Here is a 23503-nt window from a genome sequence, read left to right as displayed (position 1 = left end):
TGTGGCACTTTCTCAGCCGGAGTCTCTGCTAAGGGTGACCCAGGGAGATCCACCTGTTAACGCTGTCCAGGTGACAGGGACGGAGTTTGCAGTTTTTACTGAAAGACTTTCTGAGACTATGGCTAAGATATTAGAAGCCTTGCAGTCCAGGCCGGCATCTCAAGCCAGGGGCACTGTGGAATCATTGTCCCCTGGTCCCCCTCAGTTGGAACAGCAATGTCTTCCCGGGGTGTCTCATGGATCCCAGGGTGAGGTCTCTGACACGGACCGCAGCCCCAGACCGACTAAGCGAGCTCGCTATGAAATCCCCTCGACATCATCGCAATGTTCAGGGTCTCAGCGAGAGGACTCTCTGTATGATGAAGCAGAGGTAGCTGATCAGGATTCTGATCCTGAAGCCGCTCTCAACCTTGATACTCCTGATGGGGACGCCATAGTGAATGATCTTATTGCGTCCATCAATGAAACGTTGGATATTTCTCCCTCAGCTCCTCCAGTGGAGGAGTCAGCTTCTCAGCAGGAGAAATTCCGTTTCAGGTTTCCCAAGCGTACACAGAGTATGTTTCTAGACCACTCTGACTTCAGAGAGGCAGTCCAGAAACACCGAGCTTGTCCAGATAAGCGTTTTTCCAAGCGCCTTAAGGATACACGTTACCCTTTCCCCCCTGACGTGGTCAAGGGCTGGACTCCGTGTCCCAAGGTGGATCCTCCAATCTCCAGACTGGCGGCTAGATCCATAGTTGCAGTGGAAGATGGAGCTTCACTCAAGGATGCCACTGACAGACAGATGGAGCTCTGGTTGAAATCCATCTATGAAGCTATCGGCGCGTCTTTTGCTCCAGCATTCGCAGCCGTATGGGCACTCCAAGCTATCTCAGCTGGTCAGGCGCAAATTGACGCACTCACACGTACGTCTGCGCCGCAGGTGGCGTCCATAACCTCTCAAACGTCGGCATTTGCGTCCTACGCTATTAATGCTGTCCTGGACTCTGCGAGCCGTACGGCGGTAGCATCCGCCAATTCGGTGGCAGTCCGCAGGGCCTTGTGGCTGCGGGAATGGAAGGCAGATTCGGCTTCCAAAAAGTGCTTAACTGGTTTGCCATTTTCTGGCGACCGTTTATTTGGTGAGAGATTGGATGAAATCATCAAACAATCCAAGGGAAAGGAAACATCCTTACCCCAGGCCAAACCAAAAACACCCCAACAGAGGAGGGGACAGTCGAGGTTTCGGTCCTTTCGGGGTGCGGGCAGGTCCCAATTCTCCTCGTCCAAAAGGCCTCAGAAGGATCAGAGGAACTCCGACGCGTGGCGGTCTCAATCACGCCCTAAAAAGACCGCCGGAGGTGCCGCTACCAAGGCGGCTTCCTCATGACTTACGGCCTCCTCACACCGCATCCTCGGTCGGTGGCAGGCTCTCCCGCTTTTGCGACACCTGGCTGCCACAAGTAAAAGACCGTTGGGTGAGAGACATTTTGTCTCACGGTTACAGGATAGAGTTCAGCTCTCGTCCTCCGACTCGATTCTTCAGAACATCTCCGCCTCCCGAGCGAGCCAAGGCTCTGCTGCAGGCGGTGGGCTTTCTGAAGGCAGAAGGAGTGGTGGTCCCGGTTCCTCTTCAGCAACAGGGTCACGGTTTCTACTCCAACCTGTTTGTGGTTCCAAAGAAGGACGGGTCCTTCCGTCCTGTTTTGGACCTAAAACTGCTCAACAAACACGTAAGGACCAGGCGGTTCCGGATGGAATCCCTCCGCTCCATCATCGCCTCAATGTCCCAAGGAGATTTCCTAGCATCGATCGATATCAAGGATGCTTATCTCCACGTACCAATTGCTCCAGAGCATCAGCGCTTCCTGCGCTTCGCCATAGGAGACGAACACCTTCAGTTCGCGGCACTGCCGTTCGGCCTGGCGACAGCCCCAAGGGTTTTCACCAAGGTCATGGCTACAGTAGTTGCGGTCCTCCACTCTCAGGGTCACTCAGTGATACCCTACTTAGACGATTTGCTGGTCAAGGCACCCTCTCAAGAGGCATGCCAACACAGCCTCAACGTTACTCTGGAGATTCTCCAGAGTTTCGGGTGGATCATCAATTTTCCAAAGTCAAATCTGACACCGGTCCAATCGCTGACATATCTTGGCATGGAGTTTCATACTCTTCCAGCGATAGTGAAGCTTCCGCTGGACAAACAGCGTTCACTACAGACAGGGGTACAATCTCCTTCAAGGTCGGTCACACCCCTTAAGGCGCCTCATGCACTTCCTGGGGAAGATGGTGGCAGCAATGGAAGCAGTCCCTTTCGCGCAGTTTCACCTGCGTCCTCTTCAATGGGACATCCTACGCAAGTGGGACAGGATGCCGACGTCCCTAGACAGGAACGTCTCCCTCTCTCAAGCAACCAAAGCTTCCCTTCGGTGGTGGCTTCTTCCCACCTCATTATCGAAGGGGAAATCCTTCCTACCCCCATCCTGGGCGGTGGTCACGACGGACGCGAGCCTGTCAGGGTGGGGAGCAGTTTTTCTCCACCACAGGGCTCAGGGTACGTGGACTCAGCAAGAGTCCTCACTTCAGATCAATGTTCTGGAGATCAGGGCAGTGTATCTTGCCCTGAAAGCGTTCCAGCAGTGGCTGGAAGGCAAACAGATCCGAATTCAGTCGGACAACTCCACAGCGGTGGCTTACATCAACCACCAAGGTGGGACACGCAGTCGGCAAGCCTTCCAGGAAGTCCGGCGGATTCTGCTGTGGGTGGAAGCCACAGCATCCACCATCTCCGCAGTTCTCATCCCGGGCGTAGAAAACTGGGAAGCAGACTTTCTCAGTCGCCAGGGCATGGACGCAGGGGAATGGTCCCTTCACCCGGACGTGTTTCAGGAGATCTGTTGCCGCTGGGGGATGCCGGACGTCGACCTAATGGCGTCACGGCACAACAACAAGGTCCCAACATTCATGGCTCGATCTCAAGATCACAGAGCCCTGGCGGCAGACGCCTTAGTTCAGGATTGGTCGCAGTTTCAGCTTCCTTATGTGTTTCCTCCTCTGGCACTGTTGCCCAGAGTGTTACGCAAGATCAGGGCCGACTGCCGCCGCGCCATCCTCGTCGCTCCAGACTGGCCGAGGAGGTCGTGGTACCCGGATCTGTGGCATCTCACGGTCGGCCAACCGTGGGCACTGCCAGATCGACCAGATTTGCTGTCTCAAGGGCCGTTTTTCCATCTGAATTCTGCGGCCCTCAACCTGACTGTGTGGCCATTGAGTCCTGGATCCTAGCGTCTTCAGGATTATCTCAAGAGGTCATTGCCACTATGAGACAGGCTAGGAAACCAACGTCCGCCAAGATCTACCACAGGACGTGGAAAATATTCCTGTCGTGGTGCTCTGCTCAGGCGTTTTCTCCCTGGCCTTTTGCCTTGCCCACTTTTCTGTCCTTCCTTCAATCCGGATTGGAAAAGGGTTTGTCGCTAGGCTCCCTTAAGGGACAAGTCTCTGCGCTCTCTGTGTTTTTTCAGAAGCGCCTGGCCAGACTCCCACAGGTACGCACGTTCCTGCAGGGGGTTTGTCACATCGTCCCTCCTTACAAGCGTCCGTTAGAACCCTGGGATCTGAACAGGGTGCTGATGGTTCTTCAGAAACCACCGTTCGAGCCAATGAGGGATATTTCGCTCGCACGCCTTTCGCAGAAAGTGGTTTTTCTAGTAGCAGTCACCTCACTTCGGAGAGTGTCTGAGTTGGCAGCGTTATCATGCAAAGCTCCTTTCCTGGTGTTTCACCAGGACAAGGTGGTTCTGCGTCCGGTTCCGGAATTTCTCCCTAAGGTGGTATCCCCTTTTCATCTCAATCAGGACATCTCCTTACCCTCGTTTTGTCCTCATCCAGTTCACCAATGTGAAAAGGATTTGCACTTGTTAGATCTGGTGAGAGCACTCAGACTCTACATTTCTCGTACGGCGCCCCTGCGCCGCTCGGATGCACTCTTTGTCCTTGTCGCTGGCCAGCGTAAAGGGACACAAGCTTCCAAATCAACCCTGGCTCGGTGGATCAAGGAACCAATTCTCGAAGCTTACCGTTCCTCGGGGCTTCCGGTTCCCTCAGGACTGAAGGCCCATTCTACCAGGGCCGTGGGAGCGTCCTGGGCCTTGCGACACCAGGCTACGGCTCAGCAGGTGTGTCAGGCAGCTACCTGGTCGAGCTTGCACACTTTCACGAAACACTATCAGGTGCATACCTATGCTTCGGCAGATGCCAGCCTAGGTAGGCGAGTTCTTCAGGCGGCAGTTGCCCACCTGTAGGACGGAGCCGTTACGGCTCTATTATGAGGTATTATTTACCCACCCAGGGACTGCTTTTGGACGTCCCAATTGTCTGGGTCTCCCAATAAGGAGCGACAAAAAAGAAGGGAATTTTGTTTACTTACCGTAAATTCCTTTTCTTCTAGCTCCAATTGGGAGACCCAGCACCCGCCCCTGTTTTTGTATACACATGTTGTTCATGTTAAATGGTTTCAGTTCTCCGATATTCCTTCGGATTGAATTTACTTTAAACCAGTTTATAATTTTTTCCTCCTTCTGGCTTTTGCACCAAAACTGATGAGCCCGTAGCAGCACGGGGGGTGTATAGCCTAAAGGGGAGGGGCTTTACACTTTTGGTGTAATGCTTTGTGTGGCCTCCGGAGGCATAGCTATACACCCAATTGTCTGGGTCTCCCAATTGGAGCTAGAAGAAAAGGAATTTACGGTAAGTAAACAAAATTCCCTTCTTTAAGCAAAAAATGTGGTCATGACATACTGTTATGGGGCGAGGATCTGCTGCTGACACGGTTATGGGGGTAATGTCCCCAAATTCTCTAGTAAGGTACCCCATCCTGGTAATGATCCTCCTGCCTTGTATATGATCCCCATCCTTGTATCGTATATAAATGTCCCTCATCCTGGTATGTGCCCCCATCCTGCTATATACCCCCATCCTGGTATGTGCCTCCATCCTGTATGTGCCCCCATCCTGGTATGTGCCCCAATCCTGCTATATACGCCCATCCTGATATGTGCCCTAATCCTGCTATATAGCCCCATCCGGGTATATGGCCCTTATCCTGTGGCACAAAAAAAAAAAATGTTTATACTCGCCTTTCCTCACTCCACGCAGCATCGCTCGTCTTCCTGTCTGTGCCAGTAGCAGCGCCGCTGACCTTTGTGGAGCTGTGCATACAGCAATGACGTCATCGCTGTGCGCACCGCTCCCCACACACCTCAGCAGGCATGCAGACAGGAGAACACCGCGATGCTGCAGGGAACGGTGGACAGTTAGGATACTTAATCACTGCCCCCCGCGCTGATGATGATATAGCCACCCATTATCACATCCAGGCTGTAGGAGCCAGTGATCACACGGGTCGGCTGTTTAGTATGCGCCCATCATCCCACCCATCTGTCAACACCGGCTTCAGCACTGAGAGATGATGGGCATCGGGATGCAGTGCATATGAAATGAGCGGGCCCACGTGGTCACAGTAGGTGCTGCTACAGCCTGCTCATGCCGCTGATGACCCGCTCCACCACCACCGTATCCCCCTTCACCACAGCCATTGGACTATAAGACGCACCCCCCACTTTCCCCAAAAAAAATTTGGGAAAAAAGTGCGTCTTATAGTCCAAAAATACGGTAGATCATTAATGGAAGTGATTTTCAGAGGAAAACATAATTTTAGTAATATTTTGCCACGTTCGCATAAACAAAATTCGCTACGGACCTGCAATCAATAATGAAGGCCATCAGCCACACACATTTTTCGAGATAAGATAACCAATTAGGGAATAATAATGTTACAGATTCATATGAAAATCACTGTGTGCATCTGTGGGCATCCCTGCACCCACCTAGGCGCTAGTATTTTTCTGGTAGTGGTTGTCTTGGGCAGGTAGCCATCTGACATCCATACTCGCCACCGTTGCTATCAAGATTGTTTTTTACCACTTTGCCCAACAAGGATGGGAGTGAGTCACCCCAATCTGCCTGGCTTCTTCAGTAAGGGAATAAGTACAGAGTCCTTAGGTGGAGGTGTAGAGTCAGCAGTAAGTTCTCATCTATGGTCACGCAAACTGCTATTAAGATGGATCGCCACAGACAACTGTGACAAGGGAGATAGGGACTGTATTATCATGTCCTTGATGTAGTCAGACAGTCACAGTACTAAACTGATGGTGATGGTCTTGGTCATTCCATTGTGAGTCTGTGGCCCCCTGCAGTGCTCTTCAGTAGTGCACCGCCTCTAGTGGAGCAGTGCTCCTCAGTAGTGCACCGCCTCTAGCGGAGCAGTGCTCCTCAGTAATACACCACCTCTAGCAGAGCAGCACTCCTCAGTAATACACCGCCTCTAGCGGAGCAGCACTCCTCAGTAATACACCGCCTCTAGCGGAGCAGCACTCCTCAGTAGTACACCACCACTAGCGGAGCAGTGTTCCTCAGTAGTACACCACCTCTAGCAGAGCAGCACTCCTCAGTAGTACACCGCCTCTAGCGGAGCAGCACTCCTTAGTAGTACACCGCCTCTAGCGGAGCAGCACTCCTTAGTAGTACACCGCCTCTAGCGGAGCAGCACTCCTCAGTAGTACACCGCCTCTAGCGGAGCAGCACTCCTCAGTAGTACACCGCCTCTAGCGGACCAGCGCTCCTCAGTAGTACACCGCCTCTAGCGGAGCAGCGCTCCTCAGTAGTACACCGCCTCTAGCGGAGCAGCACTCCTCAGTAGTACACCGCCTCTAGCGGAGCAGCACTCCTCAGTAGTACACCGCCTCTAGCGGAGCAGCACTCCTCAGTAGTACACCGCCTTTAGCGGAGCAGCGCTCCTCAGTAGTACACCGCCTCTAGCGGAGCAGCACTCCTCAGTAGTACACCGCCTCTAGCGGAGCAGCACTCCTCAGTAGTACACCGCCTCTAGCGGAGCAGCACTCCTCAGTAGTACACCGCCTCTAGCGGAGCAGCACTCCTCAGTAGTACACCGCCTCTAGCGGAGCAGCACTCCTCAGTAGTACACCGCCTCTAGCGGAGCAGCACTCCTCAGTAGTACACCGCCTCTAGCAGAGGGCTGTTTATTTACTTTTTGCAAAAGCTACTTGCTCAAGGTCAACTGTGGAGAGTTCTAGAGCATAAGTGTTTTGGGGGGAAAAAGTCCAAGCCAGTATGAAAATGATGAGTCCCACGTGTTGGCTAAGCCTGAAATACAGGCGACCGCTATCCCTAAAGGAAAAAAATATTGGCCACTTGAAAATCTAGCTAGCAGGTTAACTTTGAGTTCAGAAAAGGGAGTGGCTGCAGGGACTTGGGAACTTAATGATTTCATGATATTGAAACCACTGTACTAGGTCTTTTTTGTCTGATCCACCAGAAAATGGGAGTCATAAAGAGGCCAGATATACTGCAATGGGGCACTTTTGATAGTCTTCCGACAACTCTAATAATGGATACCACGAACGGGCTTGGCATCCGTTTACCAGATCTGAGGAGTTACCCTGGCCTTTAATCTTTGTACAGGGACCCCTGGGCTGCGGCCACTAGGTTAGTAACTGTTTGGTGGTGCAGGTTGTCGGCAGTGGCCAGGTAGATGGTCAAAACCAAGAGAATGCTCCGTAAACCACCGGAGTTCATAAATAACAATATCCACTAGAAACCAGGAGCAGAATAATGGGGTGTGTGAGCATGGCAATAACAACAATATCGGGGAGTTTCCAACACAAAGTTGGTATCTTTAGTTGGGTGTGGTGCTATCCAAGTGGCCAAAGTAGGAAGGCGACTGCAAATTCTAAAGAAAAAGCTGCATTTTTGCTTAAAGGTGTTATCCGGCTTATTTTGACTTTTTTTCATTATTATTATTTTTTTCATAAATGGGCTACATTGGGGCAGGTAAGTAGATAGTGATCACTTACCTGCCCTGCTGTCAGCCCCTCTTCCCCCGGCTCAGAGCGGTTATGTGACCGCTCCTGCCGCGATTTTGCTGCTTCCGGTCATTTCATGTCGACATCGGCAGGACCATGTTGACATGCAAATCTGGAACAGCATGTTGCCGCCGTGCTGGGTGGGTACAGTGCGTGGAGTCCCCGCCCCTTTCCCTGCACCCTCCCACACATTCCTCCGCACCCCGTACTCTCCCCACCCACGGTGTCACCGCCAGCACCGGGCCCCCAGCTCAGGATAGCAGGATTGCACGTGCTGTCTGTCCCGCTCCAGCCCCGGGCTACCTTCATTGCAGGCTCAGCAGCTTCTCACCCTGCAGTGCAGGCAGCCGCGGGGATGCCGAGCGCTGCCATCAGGATGTTAGATGAGATCATTACCTGCTGTGACGATCTTCCCTTCACTCCTGACGTCAGCGCTGTCACTGCCTTCTATGCCCGTTGCGTTCTCACGTCACTAGCGGTGACGTCACGGGCGATACTGCTGAGAACGCGGCGGGCATAGAAAGCAGTGACAGCGTTGACAGGAGTGAAGCGAAGATCGTCACAGCAGGTAATGATCTCATCTAACCTCCTGGCAGCAGCGCTCTGCATCCCCTGCTGTGACCTGGGCTATTGATGTTAGCTCAGGTCACTGCATTACTCTCCCAGCCAATGGGGAACATTCTGTTCTTCATTGACTGGGACATTGACTATGGTATGGATTGTCATGGGCCCCCCTTATTGGATTACGCAGGACCTGGATTTTTTTTTCTTTTCAATAAATTGGTGAAAGAGGGAATGTTTTGGGGAGTGTTTTTTCAAATAAAACTTTTTTTTTTGTTAATTTTTTTTTATTACTGACTGGGTTGGTGATGTCGGGTATCTGATAGATGCCTGACATCACGAACCCCAGGGCTTGATGACATTACACATCTGGCATCAACCCCATATATTACCCCGTTTGCCACCGCACCAGGGCACGCTATGAGTTGGGGCGAAGCACCAGGATTGGCACAAATAATGGATGCGCCACTTCTGGGGCGGCTGTGGCCTGCTATTTTTAGGCTGGGGAGTGTCCAAAAACAGTGGACCTCCCTAGTCTGAGAATACCAGACCACAGCTGTCCACTTTACCTTGGCTAGTGATGGGCTGGAAACTGAGGCCGGGCGGTGCCAGCTCTGACTGAGGTTTTGCACAGGAAGTGTTCATTTTGCTGGAACAAAATGTAAACAAAGAACTGCAGAGAATAAAGGGATAATTCAAGAGGAACAAAAGTTAGAAAGCAAAAAATAACAATGTAGGGGTGTTTTATATGACAATACAGCACAGATAAACTCAACATTTTTTGGTAAGCTAATGTGGGACAACTCCTTTAAATGTGGAGTTTTGTATAATTCGAGTAGAATTAAATTTTCCTTGAATATATTCGCTCATCTCTACCTGGAAGGGGGCTTTTCTGGTAGCAGTAGTTATGTCTTGGACCTGGTTGGGTGGGTCCCCGTGGTATCCCGCTCTTCTCAGCTTTCTCCTTTATACCCTCTTTCCTCCCTTTGTTCTCTTTCAGGTTCTTCTTTCCTCTTGTGTTTTAGGGAAAAAATAGTTACCTTGGTGTGTCAGGTTGGCTTCAAATTTCTGATGTCACCGGAGGTGTATGAGTATTTTTAATAGGTGACTCTCGATTGATGTTATTAATGGTACCACTATACCACTTTCCCATTTATGTATGTCATCGTTCGGTTATGCTTCTTGAAATTCAATAAAAATGTTAAAATATAAAAAAAAAATCAAAATTTGTTGAAATTGCAAAAAAATTGCAATTCCTCGTGTTTTGAGTGCGAAGATTATTTACCATGTCCACTATATAGTAAAACATTAATTCTGGCATTTTGTTTTTTGTTTGATTTTTTTTTTTTTTTTTTTTTTTTCTCACTTTATGCCATTTACCGTATTTTTCGCTTTATAAGACACACCTGATTATAAGATGCACCCCCAAATTTGGTGAAGGAATAGAGAATTTTTTAATAAATGGGGTGCGTCTTATAAACTTCAAATGGAACCTAAAGACTCATCTGTTCAGAAATGCCTATAACCTTGAATGACCTCACTGCCCCACCACCGTGCGGAGCTGCCGCCCCACCACCGTGCGGAGCTGCCGCCCCACCACCGTGCGGAGCTGCCGCCCCACCACCGTGCGGAGCTGCCGCCCCACCACCGTGCGGAGCTGCCGCCCCACCACCGTGCGGAGCTGCCGCCCCACCACCGTGCGGAGCTGCCGCCCCACCTACACCCCACCTACTGTCTCCTCCCCATAATCCTATAGAATGTAAGCCCGCAAGGGCAGGGCCCTCTTCCCTCTGTACTAGTCTGTCTACTGTAACTTGTACATGTATTTTGTATGTAACCCCCTTCTCATGTACAGCACCATGGAATCAATGGTGCTCTATAAATAAATAATAATAATAATAATAATAATAATGCCAGTGTCCGTCTAACAAATCATATAGGGTATATGTCCCTCATAGCCCCCCATCCTAAAATTAGCCCCCTTAATCTGGATATGGCCACCTTATATTGAATATAGCCCCCTTGTGCTGGCACACGTCCCCCAGTAATGCCACATGCCCCCTGTGGCTGGCACACGGCCCCCCTGTGGCTGGCACATGGCACCCTGTGTTTGATATCGCCCCCATGCTGCTGCTTTTAGTAAAATAAACTCTTTCCTTACCTTCTCCAGCACTGTCCTGTCTCGTGACTCCCTCCTTGGGGTGGAGCTCCGGCTTCTTACATTTCCTGGTTCTCGGCCGGTCATGTGATCGGCATAGCAGAGTGACATCTCTGCGTGCATGATCACAGCACCAGGAGGGAGACCAGGGAGATCATCGCTGGAGGAGGTGAGTAAAGAGTGTTTTATTTTACTATGGGCAGCAGCATGGGGGCCATATCTAATACAGGGGGGAGGCATGTGTCATCAAAGGAGGGCGCAGGCAGATATAATATGCGCGCTACCCCAGCCCATCGCCGCTGGGGTAGCGCGCATATATATATATATATTTTGTTCCCCCAAATTTTGGGGGAAAGTTGGGGGTGCGTCTTATAATCCGAATATATGGGGGGGTGTATATAATATGTATAATATAATATATATTTTACATATATATATATATATATATATATATATATATATATATATATATATATATATATATATATATATATATATATATATATATATTATACATTATATACACCCCCATCCCCCCCGTATATTCGGATTATAAGATGCACCCCCAACTTTCCCCCAAAATTTGGGGGAACAAAAGTGCGTCTTATAAAGCGAAAAATACGGTAATTTATTTTAGATTTTGAAAGATCAAACTTCTGAACGCAGCAGTACCAAATGTGTGAGTGGTGTTTTGTTTTGTTTTTTTTTAAATTTTTATTTTTTTTTACTATGGAAGAAAAGAAAGGTAATTTGCACTTTTTTTTTTTTGTTTTGTTTTGCATTTATTTAATATTTTTAACACTTTTTTTTAAAACTATTTACTAGTGCCCTTAGGGGACTTAAAGTTATGATCGTGTTATACAGAGCAATATATCAGCACTGAACACCCGTGTTCACAGGAGGAATCGTCATGACAGACTCGGAAGTCATCAGCTGACCCTCACAATCCATCAGCGCCCCTTGGAGTGGAGAATGACGCGCCTCCCTGCCGGCATGTGTTAAATTCCGCTGTCAGAGATTGACAGTGGGAATTAACTGGTTAACAGCAGCAGGCGGATCTCCGATTCACCTGCGACTGTTAAGTGCACGACATGTGAGCCTGCATCAAAGGCAGAGACGCGACGTTTGATGTACATATATGTCAAAAGTCATAAAAATTAAACAAAAAAAATTGTTTTTCAGTGATGGTAAAGGACAGAGAATTCAAATGATCTTTATTTGCAGATGAGGTATTACTGATTGTGTAACCACTGCATACTACCCTCCCAAACTTGCATGTCCTCCTTGGCTACAAGGTGAATCAAAATAAAACAGAAGCCCTTCCTCAATATTTCACCTGGCTTGCCCACCCATTAAGACAAAATCCTAATCACAGGTGGAAAGAGGCTTTTTTTACTGACACCTTGTTACAAATTGTTGTAGCAACATCTATTTATTGAACTGAAAAGGCTAACTTACTAAATGGAATAACCTCCTGCTATCCTTGTTTGTCGGAATTACGGCAGTCACAATGGCTATTCTTCCAAAGCTTGTTTGTGTTTCAGACTCTCCCGCTGTGTACATTCATTTATATAACAAACTTTACTTGATGATCACACATAATTTACATATTAGACTTTAACCCTTTCACCCCCGGCCACTAAAACACCCTAATGACCGGGCCATTTTTTGCAATTCTGACCAGTGTCACTTTGACAGGTTATAACTCTGGAACACTTCAACGGATCCTGGCGATTCTGAGATTGTTTTTTCGTGACATATTGTACTTCATGTCAGTTGTAAATTTAGGCCGATACTTTTTGCGTTTATTTGTGAAAATTTAGGAAATTGTTTGAAAATTTTGCAATTTTCAAACTTTGAAAATTTATGCCCATAAATCTGAGAAATATGTCACACAAAATAGTTACGAAATAACATTTCCCACTTGTCTACTTTACATCAGCGCAATTTTCGAAAGAAATTTTTTTTTCGTTAGGAAGTTAGAACGGGTCAAAGGTCATCAGCAATTTCTCATTTTTATAACAAAATTTACAAAATAATTTTTTTTAGGGACCACATCACATTTGAAGTGACTTTGAGAGGCCGAGGTGACAGAAAATACCCAAAAGTGACCCCATTCTAAAATCTGCACCCCTCACACTGCTCAAAACCACATCCAAGAAGTTTATTAACCCTTTAGGTGCTTCACAGGAACCAAAGCAATGTGGAAGGAAAAAATGAAAATTTTACTTTTTAACACAAAAATGTTACTTTAGCCATAAAATTTTCATTTTTACAAGGGAGAAAAGAGAAAGTGCACCCTACAATTTATTGTGCATTTTCTCCTGAGTACGCTGATACCCCATATGGGGTAAAAATCAATTGTTTGGGTGCACGGCAGAGGTCGAAAGGCAAGGAGCGCCATTTGAATTTTTGAACGCAAAATTAGCTGCACTCATTAGCGGACGCCATGTCAGGTTTGAAGACCCCCTGAGGTGCCTAAACAATGGAGCTCCCCCACAAGTGACCCCATTTTGGAAACTAGAGCCCTTAAATAATTTTTCTAGATGTTTGGTGAGCACTTTGAACCCCTGGGGGCTTCACAGAAGTTTATAACGTTGAGCCGTGAAAAGAAAAAAAAATTTTACCACAAAACTGTTGCTTCAACTAGGTAGCTTTTTTTTCACATGGGTATCAGGAAAAAATGCACCATAAAACGTATTGTGCAATTTCTCCTGAGTACGCAGATACCTCACATGTGGTGGAAAGTAATTGTTGGGCGCATGGCGTGGCTCAGAAGAGAAGGGCACCATTTGACAGCAAAATTGGTTGGAATCATTAGCGGACGCCATGTCACATTTTTAGACCCCCCCTATGGTGCCTAAACAGTGGAGCTCCCCCACAAATTACCCCATTTTGGAACTAGACCCCTCAAGGAATTTATCTAGATGTTTAGTAAGCCCCTTGTACCCCCAGGGGCTCCACTGAAAGTTGATAACGTTGAACCGTGAAAATTATTTTTTTTTTTTTTTTTAATTTTTGCAGCAACAAGGTAGCTTTTTTTTTTTTTTCCTTTTTACAACGGTATCAGGAAAAAATAATGCACCATAAAACGTATTGTGCAATTTTTCCCGAGTACGCAGATACCTCATATGTGGTGGAAATCAATTTTTTGGGCGCATGGCGGGGCTCAGAAGAGAAGGAACGCCATTTGACTTTTCAAACGCACAGACGCAGTGCACTGATTGGCCGCTGCAGGAGGCACGGTCGGATGAGATACAAAAAGCGCTGGGGATACGGAAAAAAAAAAAAAGTCACGCCAAAAATTGAGCAGGGATGCTGATCCGCGCTCAGCGGGACGCACGGACAGATGCGATACTTTTTTTTTTTCTGTATCCCCGACGCTTTTTGTATCGCATCCGTCCGTGCGTCCCGCCGAGCGCTGATCAGGGATGCACATAACGGATCGGCATCCCTGCTCAATTCTTGGCTTGACTTTTTTTTCCGTATCCCCGATGCTTTTTGTCACGCCAAAAATTGAGCAGGGATGCCGATCCGTTATGTGCATCCCTGATCAGCGCTCGGCGGGACGCACGGACTGATACGATACAAAAAGCGTCAGGGATACGGGAAAAAAAAGTCCCGCCGAAAACTGACCACGGATGCAGATACGTTATCTGCATCCCTGATCAGCGCTCGGCGGGACGCATGGACGCATGAGGTGTAAAAATGGACAGGGGATAGAGGAATAAGGCTCTACTGACATTTATCCTGCGCTCTCTGCTAAGCACTTATGTCGGGGTGTCCATGTATATCCCAAAAACACGATTCGGACAAAACCCCTGTTGGAACCACTCACTCTAATGAGGCAGACAGAGACACTTTGGACTCCGTCTGGTCTCTGCTTTGTCCCATCATTATAGGCCTCTTTTTAGTGCACAATTATGGATGACCACAGCTCTGTGCACACCTACAAAGATGGACACCAGTGTCTCCATCTGCCTCATTAGAGTGAGTGGTCCCACTGGGGGATTCGTCTGAATCGCATTTTTGGGGGCTTTACATGGAGACCCCCGAAGTAAGTGCTCAGCGCAGAACACAAGAATGTGATCCCAGCCTTATACTGAGAGTGATCAAAAATGTTCTCTACCTCAAAATGTTACCAATAAAACCCATAACTTAGCCCCCACTCAGGTTGATGTCTGTTACCAGAAATATTGTGGAGTCCCACATTACTGGGGGAAACACTTGAAAAGGTATATGGCTCCCAGCCCCCAAATACAATCCTGTGACGTCTGCGCTCCCAAATCTAAATGCCCTCCCCCCTTCTGAGTCCCCTGTGCCTAAACCGCCATAAGGGGCCCTGTTATTGTAGTGGGGAGAGCACACTTAACATTTTTTTGAGGTGCGTGTCTTCAGAAGCTGAACATAATGTATAGGAGCGCTACAATATATTATTTATTATAGCGCCAATTATTGCATGGAGCCTTGCAAGTGAAAGGGGGTATACATAAAAACTAGTACAATAATCATTAACAGTACAAAACCAGACTGGTACAGGAGGAGAGAAGACCCTGCCCGCGAGGGCTCACAGTCTACAGGGGATGGGCGAGGGTACAGGAGGAGAGAGGACCCTGCCCGCGAGGGCTCACAGTCTACAGGGGATGGGCGAGGGTACAGGAGGAGAGAGGACCCTGCCCGCGAGGGCTCACAGTCTACAGGGGATGGGCGAGGGTACAGGAGGAGAGAGGACCCTGCCCGCGAGGGCTCAGTCTACAGGGGATGGGCGAGGGTACAGGAGGAGAGAGGACCCTGCCCGCGAGGGCTCACAGTCTACAGGGGATGGGCGAGGGTACAGGAGGAGAGAGGACCCTGCCCGCGAGGGCTCAGTCTACAGGGGATGGGCGAGGGTACAGGAGGAGAGAGGACCCTGCCCGCGAGGGCTCACAGTCTACAGGGAATGGGTGAGTGTACAATAGGTGAGGACAGGGCTAGTTGCGCAGTTGTGTAATGGACTGAGGGTTATTGTAAGTTGTAGGCTTGTCGGAAGAGGTGGTTATGGCACTAAACTGGCATATTTGTAATATTCCAGATAAAGAGCGTGGTGTGGATGTTACAAAATAGTCACTGCAGCTATAGATCACTTATGTGAGAGGTGCAATTTCTACAACGGGGGTCTCTTTTGGGGGGTTTTCGCTGTTCTGGCACCTTGGGTGCTCTGCAAATGTCGACCACAAAACGTGGCAAATTCTGCACTAGAAAAATCAAATGGCGCTGCTTCCTTCTCAGCCCTGCAGTGTGGCCAAACAGTAGTATCTGATGACATATAGGACGTCACCACATTTGGGAGAAATTGCACAATAAATTGTTGGGTCCATTTTTACCATTAAACACTTCTGTAACTGACAAATTTGCAGTAAATAGTGTTATAAAATTCAGTAAGGCACCTGTGGGTTCAACACACTCACTACACCCTTAGATGAATTCCTTACGCAGTGATGTTTCCAATATGGCGTCACTTGTGGGGGGTTTCTACTGTTTAGGTATCTTAGGTGCCCTGCAAATGCAACATGGTGCCCGCTATATATTTCAGCCAAATTTGCTTTCCAAAATTCAAATATTGCTCCTTCCCTTCCGTGTCAAGCAGTTTGTTCAAGCAGAGGTTTCTGAGCACATGTGGAGTATCTGCACCCTAAGAAGAAACTAGGTAAACAATTTTGGGGTCCATTTTGTCCTATTTTTCCTGTAAAAGTCAATAAATTGAGGCTAAAGCAACATTTTTAAGTAAAATGTAAAAAAAAAAAATTCTTTCATTTCACTTTGCATTAATGCCTGTGAAACACCTAAAGGGTTAATAAACTTCTTGGATGTGGTTTTGAGCAGTTTGAGGGGTGCAGTTTTTAGAATGGTGTCAATTTTGGGTATTTTCTGTCACCTAGGCCTCTCAAAGTCACTTCAAATCTGATGTGGTCCCAAAAAAAAGGTTTGTAAAGTTTGTTGGAAAAATGAAATTGCTGATAAACTTTGACCCCTTGCAACTTCCTAATAAAATACACGGATTCAAAATATGTGCTGATGTAAAGTAGACATGTGGGAAATGTTATTAACTATTCGAGCATAAAAATTTAAAGTTTAACATTTTCACCAAATTTTTCTTTTTTTTTTTTAAATTTTTTTCACAAACGTAAAAAAAAATCCTAAATTTATCAATATCACGAAGTCCAATATGTAATGAAAAAAACAATCTCATTATCTCTGGGATCCGTTGAAGCGTTCCAGAGTTGTTACATCATAAAAAGTGACACTGATCAGATTTCTAAAATTTGGTCTGGGCATTAAGGTCAAAATTGGCTCTGTCATTAATGAGTTAAGCAGGCCACAGGTTTCAAGCAATATGGTAAAGTAACAGCATCAAATATTGCAATGCCTTGGACAAAGTATGAAAACATTACACATTTCACAAAAACTTAAGCGTAATTATCGTATCATGAAGACATTTGTGGCTGATACACCACACAGAAGGATTTGTGCAGATAAAGGCATAATCAGAAAGGTTTCTGCCAGACAAATTTATCGGATTAAGAGAGCAGTTGCTAATTTACCGTTACAAAGCATCACACAGGTATTTGAAGCTGCTGGTGCCTCTGGAGTCCCTCGAACCTCAAGGGTCATGCAGAGGCTTGCAGTTGCGCATAAACCTACTATTTGATCACCCCCTAAACAGTGCTCACAAACAGAAATGGTTGCAGTTGGCCCATGAAAACTAATTTTAAAACCGTGTTCTTTACTGATGAGTACACCAATTGCCTCAACACCAGGGCATTCTAGAAGAGCCTGGCAAAGCGCTATAATTAGAGCATCTAATAGATATGCCAATTCTGGGGTGGCTGTGGGATGCTAATTTTAGGCTGTGAAGGGCCAAATAACCATGGGCCTTCCCAGCCTGATATTATCAGTCCCCAGCAGTCTGTTTTACTTTGGAGGGTTATTAGTGATGGGCAAGTAGTACAGTACTCCATGAGTGAATACTACGATGCTTGAGTGCGCCTAACTTGATTAGAGCTGTTTAGATGCTCGGACAGGCTTGACTCGAGTAAGGAGTATATTGGAAGTCAATCATTGGGCAGTTCGATTCTTTGCCCTCAAACAGCCAGCCATAAACAGAGCATTTCCGGGGGAGCAGGGGTGGGTTTTGTTTTTGTTGGATACATGACATCCGAAACCGTTGTTTTTACCCCCCAGAGAGAGCCATTCACAGACTGCAAGTGGCTCTCACTGTGTTCCTTCTCCAATCTTTCAGTGAAGCTAGCTTGTGCTGCTGCCCCCAGCTGTCTGCTTTACCTGCGTAAGTTATCGAAAATAGGGGGGGGGACAGCACACCACATTTTTTTTTTTTGTTCCCACGTCCAGTATGCACCCCAAACTTTATAGTTCAGGTTCATTCATCTTTAATCCTTAGGCCTCACTTTTCCTCGTTACACAAATACACTTTCATATGCTTCATTCAATAACCATTCAAGTTTATACAGCTTGAAGTTGTAAAATCTGCATAAAAATGATATGGTCAAAATACTTCCTTGCTTAACAATTGTGCACACATGCAGTATTTCACTTACTGGGGCATGCATAAGATTCTTAGTTTGAGAGGATTACCACCCCTAGTCACTGGCATAGGTTATCTGGTTCTTCTAATACCCAACAGCTCTGCTATTCTGGGAAGACGTCCCGCAATCTAGTCATCACCAGTCATTATAGACGTGTTAATGCAGTGGTTTACTAACGTAGCAACATCAAGTGATGTCACTGCAGATTAGGGATCTGTGCCACATGCTGTCAATGAAGGAGATGTTTTCTGTTTTGTTTTTAAACAGCTGCTTTTTGAGGGTTTTTTTTTTTCTATGCTTGTTTCTAAATTTTTTAGAATTTTGGCTATTTTGAAGCCCATTGATTATATTTGACACATTAAATTCTAATTTCCAACTGCTGCCCCTAGGAATGGCTGTGCAAACCTGTACCAGTATCCAGCAGTTCTTGTTCTGGGTTCATGTAGGAGTTTATACCAGTTGGCAGAGGACTGAGTGTGGGTGAAATGGAGCTTAGTTCACAAGTATTTGATAAACTGCAGATTTTGCAAGATTTCCCACCTACAAAGAATGGAGAGGACTGTAGTTTTTATCGTAGGTAACTTCACCTCTGACAGACAGACAATCCCCAAAATTCCAAAAATTCACATTGTATGGTTTTTAAATAACTTACATTTTCTTACATGAAATAAGTATTTGATCACCTACAAAACCTTCAAGATTTCTGGCTCTCACAGACTTGTTATTTTTTTCTTTAAGAAGCCCTTCTACGCTGCACTCTTTGCCTGTATTAATTGCACCTGTTTGAGCTCGTTACCTGTATATAAGACACCTGTCCACAGATTCCAACCTCTCCACGATGGCCAACACCAAAGAGCTGTTTGAGGACCCCAGGGACAAAATTGTAGACCTGCACAAGACTGGGATAGTACAATAGGCAAGCAGCTTGGTGAGAAGGCCATAACTGTTGGCGCAATGATTAGAAAATGGAAGAAACACAAGAAGACTGTCAATCTTGTCTGGGGCTCCATGCAGGATCTCGCCTTGTGAGGTAAGGATTCTGAGAAAGATCCAGAATCAGCCCATAACAGGAGGACCTGGTCAATGACCTGAAGAGAGCTGGGACCGCATTCTCAAAGATTATCGCTCGTAACACACTACGCCGTCACGGATTAAAATCCTGCTTGTCATGCAAGGTCCCCCTGCTCACACCAGCACCTGTCCAGGCCCATTTGAAGTTCACTATTGACCATCTGGATGATCCAGAGGAGGCATGGGGGAAGTCATGTAGTCAGATGAGACCAATATAGAACTTTATGGTTTCAACTCCACTCGTCGTGTTTGCAGGAAAAAGGTTGAGTACAACCCAAGAACACTGTCCCAACCATGAAGCATGGGGGTGGAAACATATTTTGGGGTGCTTTTCTGCAAAAAGGACAGGATAACTTGAATGGAGGATGCATGGGGTAATGTATTGTGAGATTTTGGCCAACAACCTCCATCCCTCAGTAAGAGCATTGAAGATGGATCGTGGCTGGGTCTCCCAACATGACAATGACCCGAAGCACACAGCCAAAACAACTAAGGAGTGGCTTTGTCAGAAGCATTCCAAGGTCCTGGAGTGGCCTAGCCAATCTCCAAATCTGAACCCAATAAAAAAATATATGCAGTGAGCTGAAACTCAATATTGCCCAGTGACAACCCCGAAACCTGAAATTTTTGGAGAAGATCTGTATGGAGGAGTGGGCCAAAATCCCTGCTACAGTGTGTGCAAACCTGGTCAAGATGGAACTGCAGGAACGTCTGACATTTGTAATTGCAAACAAAGATTTCTGTACCAAATATGAAGTTCTGTTTCTTTATTGTATCAAGTACTTATTTCATGCAATAAAATGCAAATTATTTATAAATCATATCATGTATATTTCTGGATCTTTTTTGGATTCTGTCTGTCACAGGTGAACTATACATACGATAAACATTAGAGACTTCACCATTCTTTATAGGTGGGAAAACAGAGGATCAAATACTTATTTTCCCCACTGTATCATTCACAACTTATATTGGTCATAGTATGTAAATGCTTTATTAAAATGAAAACCAAACCTTGCTAACACTTGCTAAGCTGTAGTATAGACATTGATTACATTTTTGTTTTCTGAAAAATGGATTCAACAGACTTGGCATATATTGGACATGAACCTCTGCCAATATCTGCCTTTTTGCTGTTTTTTGGTTTTTTTTATTAATAAATGCAAACCCACTATCTATCTCTTTGTGTCCCAGATGGCTATGGCTACCGCAAAAGTGTTAGTGAGAAGCCTGGACCTCCAGTTCGCACAATGTATCGCCTGAGGGTGGAAAATCTATCTACACGATGCACTTGTCAAGACTTAAAGGTATGGTATCTGTGTGACTGTAAGGGCATTTCTATACTTATATCTGTATTAACCCCTTCACGACCGGCCGATTTTTCGCTTTCCGTTTTTTTTTTTCGCCATTCTTTTTCTGAGACGTAACTTTTTTATTTTTCAGTCAATATGGTCATGTGAGGGCTCATTTTTTGCGGAACGAGCTGTAATTTTAAATGAAACAATCAGTTTTACCATATAGTGTACTAGAAAACGGCAAAAAAACTCCAAATTCAGAAAAATTGCAAAAAAAGTGCGATAGCACTATGGTTTTTGAGATATTTTATTCACGGTGTTCACTATATGGTAAAACTGATGTGTGGGTGTGATGCTTTAGGTCAGTGCGAGTTCGTAGACACCACGTTTTTAACGGTACCATTTTTTGCGCAGATGCTACGCTTTGATCGCCTCTTATTGCATTTTGCGCAAAAGTTGTGGCGACAAAAAACCATCGTTTTGGCGTTTGGAATTTTTTTGCCACTACGCCGTATACTGATCAGATTAATTGATTTTATATTTTGATAGATCGGGCGTTTCTGAACGCGGCGATACCAAATGTGTGTATATTTTTTTATTTTTTTAACCCTTTAACTTTCAATGGGGCGAATGGGGGGTGATTTGAACTTTTAGGGGTTTTTTGTTTTTTTTTTTAATTTTTTAAAACTTTTTTTTTTACTTTTTTCTTTTTTTATTTTACTAGTCCCCCTAGGGGGCTATTGCGATCAGCAATCCGATCGCTCTGCAGTATCTGCTGATCACAGCTACAAGGCTGTAAACAGCAGATACGCTCTCTTTCTCTTTAGCTGTGCCGCTGGCACAGCGAAATTGAAAGCAAGTCAGGTGTAGTACAGGAGTCATCACATGACCCTGTGCTACCATGACAACTATCGGGAGTCACGTGATCGTGTCACGTGACTTCCGGTATCGGGCGGTAAGTAAATGTTTACCACGATCGCGCTTATAATGGCGCTGTCACATATTGACAGCGCCATATAAGGGGTTAAACGGCACGAGCAGATAACGATTCTGCTCGTGCCTAGCAGGCACACATCTCAACTGTGAAAATCAGCTGAGATGTGTGCCGATCGCAGCATGATGCTGCCGGCAGACCGCAGGCAGTAACATTATGACCGCAAGGACGTAATTTTACGGCCCGCGGTCGTTAAGGAGTTAAAGGGGTTTTCACAAAATTAACTTATCACTGGGGCTCTGACCATGGAGCCCCCAGGGATCCTGAGAAGGATTTCTGCAGAGGAGTGGAGGTCGACTCCTCTCCATACACTGTGGGATTGATTGAAAGGCCAGTGCTATGTACCTCACATTCCCATAGACCGTGAATGGAGGAGAGGTACGCATGCCTTGACCTCCCTCGCCATAAACAGTGGATCTGTATTTGTAATGACCCCTATAATAACTGTATCTGTTCACGTGAACTGGTAAACAAAGCTATATATGGGAATGCATAGAAAAAATATCAATTTGTGGTACAAATAATTAAAGGGGTTTTCCCACAAACAACGTTAATTTTAATCAATAGATCTTGGAATAATAATAATTTTCACAATTGGATGTTATGTAAAATGTTCTTGTGCTGAGATAATGATATATATGTGTCCCTGGTATGTGCGGTGTAATGGCCGTATCTGACCGTACAGTGACATAGTTTGATCATACCACATCTCCTGAGCAGAGGACAATGCAAGAGAGTATACAGACATTACAGCAGTGATCACAAATTATTCCTTTTGTGAGGTAAAGCATTTCCCTGACGGTTTTAAAAATTAATTTTTTCTTTGAGGTAAAACATTTGTGATCCTGTGCTATGTCTATGTACTGTATGATTCTTTGAGGTAAAACATTTTTTTAAAACAGGGAAATGCTTTACCTCACAAAAAGAATAATTTGTGATCCCTGTTGTCCTCTGCTCAGGAGAAGTGCTATGATTAGACCATGTCCCTGTACGGTCAGACACGGCCATTACTAAGTGCATAGCAGGAACACATATATAAGATTATCTTAGCCCAGGAGATGTGGTATGATCAAACCATGTACCTGTACGGTCAGACACGGCCATTACACAGTACATAGCAGGGACACACATATATAACATTATCTCAGCCCAGGAACATTATATAAAACATCCAATTGTGGAAATTATATTATTCCAAGATCTATTGATTAAAATTAACTTTGTTCATGAGAAAACCCTTTTAAGGTGACAATTGGCTATGTGTCCATATATACCGAAATATAATGTGTACCACTAGCTATGGGGTCATGTGTATAATGTGTACCACTAGCTATGGGATCATGTGTATGTGTACCACTAGCTATGGGGTCATGTGTATAATGTGTACCACTAGCTATGGGGTCATGTGTATAATGTGTACCACTAGCTATGGGGTCATGTGTTTAATGTGTACCACTAGCTATGGGGTCATGTGTATAATGTCTACCACTAGCTATGGGGTCATGTGTATAATGTCTACCACTAGCTATGGAGTCATGTGTATAATGTCTACCACTAGCTGTGGCGTCATGTGTATAATGTCTACCACTAGCTGTGGCGTCATGTGTATAATGTCTACCACTAGCTATGGGGTCATGTGTATGTCTACCACTAGCTATGGGGTCATGTGTTTAATGTGTACCACTAGCTATGGGGTCATGTGTATAATGTCTACCACTAGCTATGGGGTCATGTGTATAATGTCTACCACTAGCTATGGGGTCATGTGTATAATGTCTACCACTAGCTATGGGGTCATGTGTATAATGTCTACCACTAGCTATGGGGTCATGTGTATAATGTCTACCACTAGCTATGGGGTCATGTGTATAATGTCTACCACTAGCTATGGCGCCATGTGTATAATGTGTACCACT

At 46.0% G+C, this 23503-nt stretch overlaps 1 protein-coding gene across 1 annotated transcript in view; it reads left to right on the top strand.

Annotated features, from left to right (window-relative positions):
- The window catches only part of LOC142291455 (uncharacterized), a 53252-nt gene that overhangs the window by 20020 nt on the left and 9729 nt on the right, over positions 1–23503 (top strand). The window contains exon 3 of the mRNA XM_075335995.1: positions 20493–20605. Within this exon, the coding sequence (XP_075192110.1) occupies positions 20493–20605 (113 nt within the window). The remainder of the gene's footprint in view (positions 1–20492; positions 20606–23503) is intronic.

The sequence above is a fragment of the Anomaloglossus baeobatrachus genome, chromosome 2 (assembly GCF_048569485.1).
Source record: "Anomaloglossus baeobatrachus isolate aAnoBae1 chromosome 2, aAnoBae1.hap1, whole genome shotgun sequence".
Lineage (NCBI taxonomy): Eukaryota > Metazoa > Chordata > Amphibia > Anura > Aromobatidae > Anomaloglossus > Anomaloglossus baeobatrachus.
This window is presented reverse-complemented; position numbering and strand designations above follow the sequence as displayed.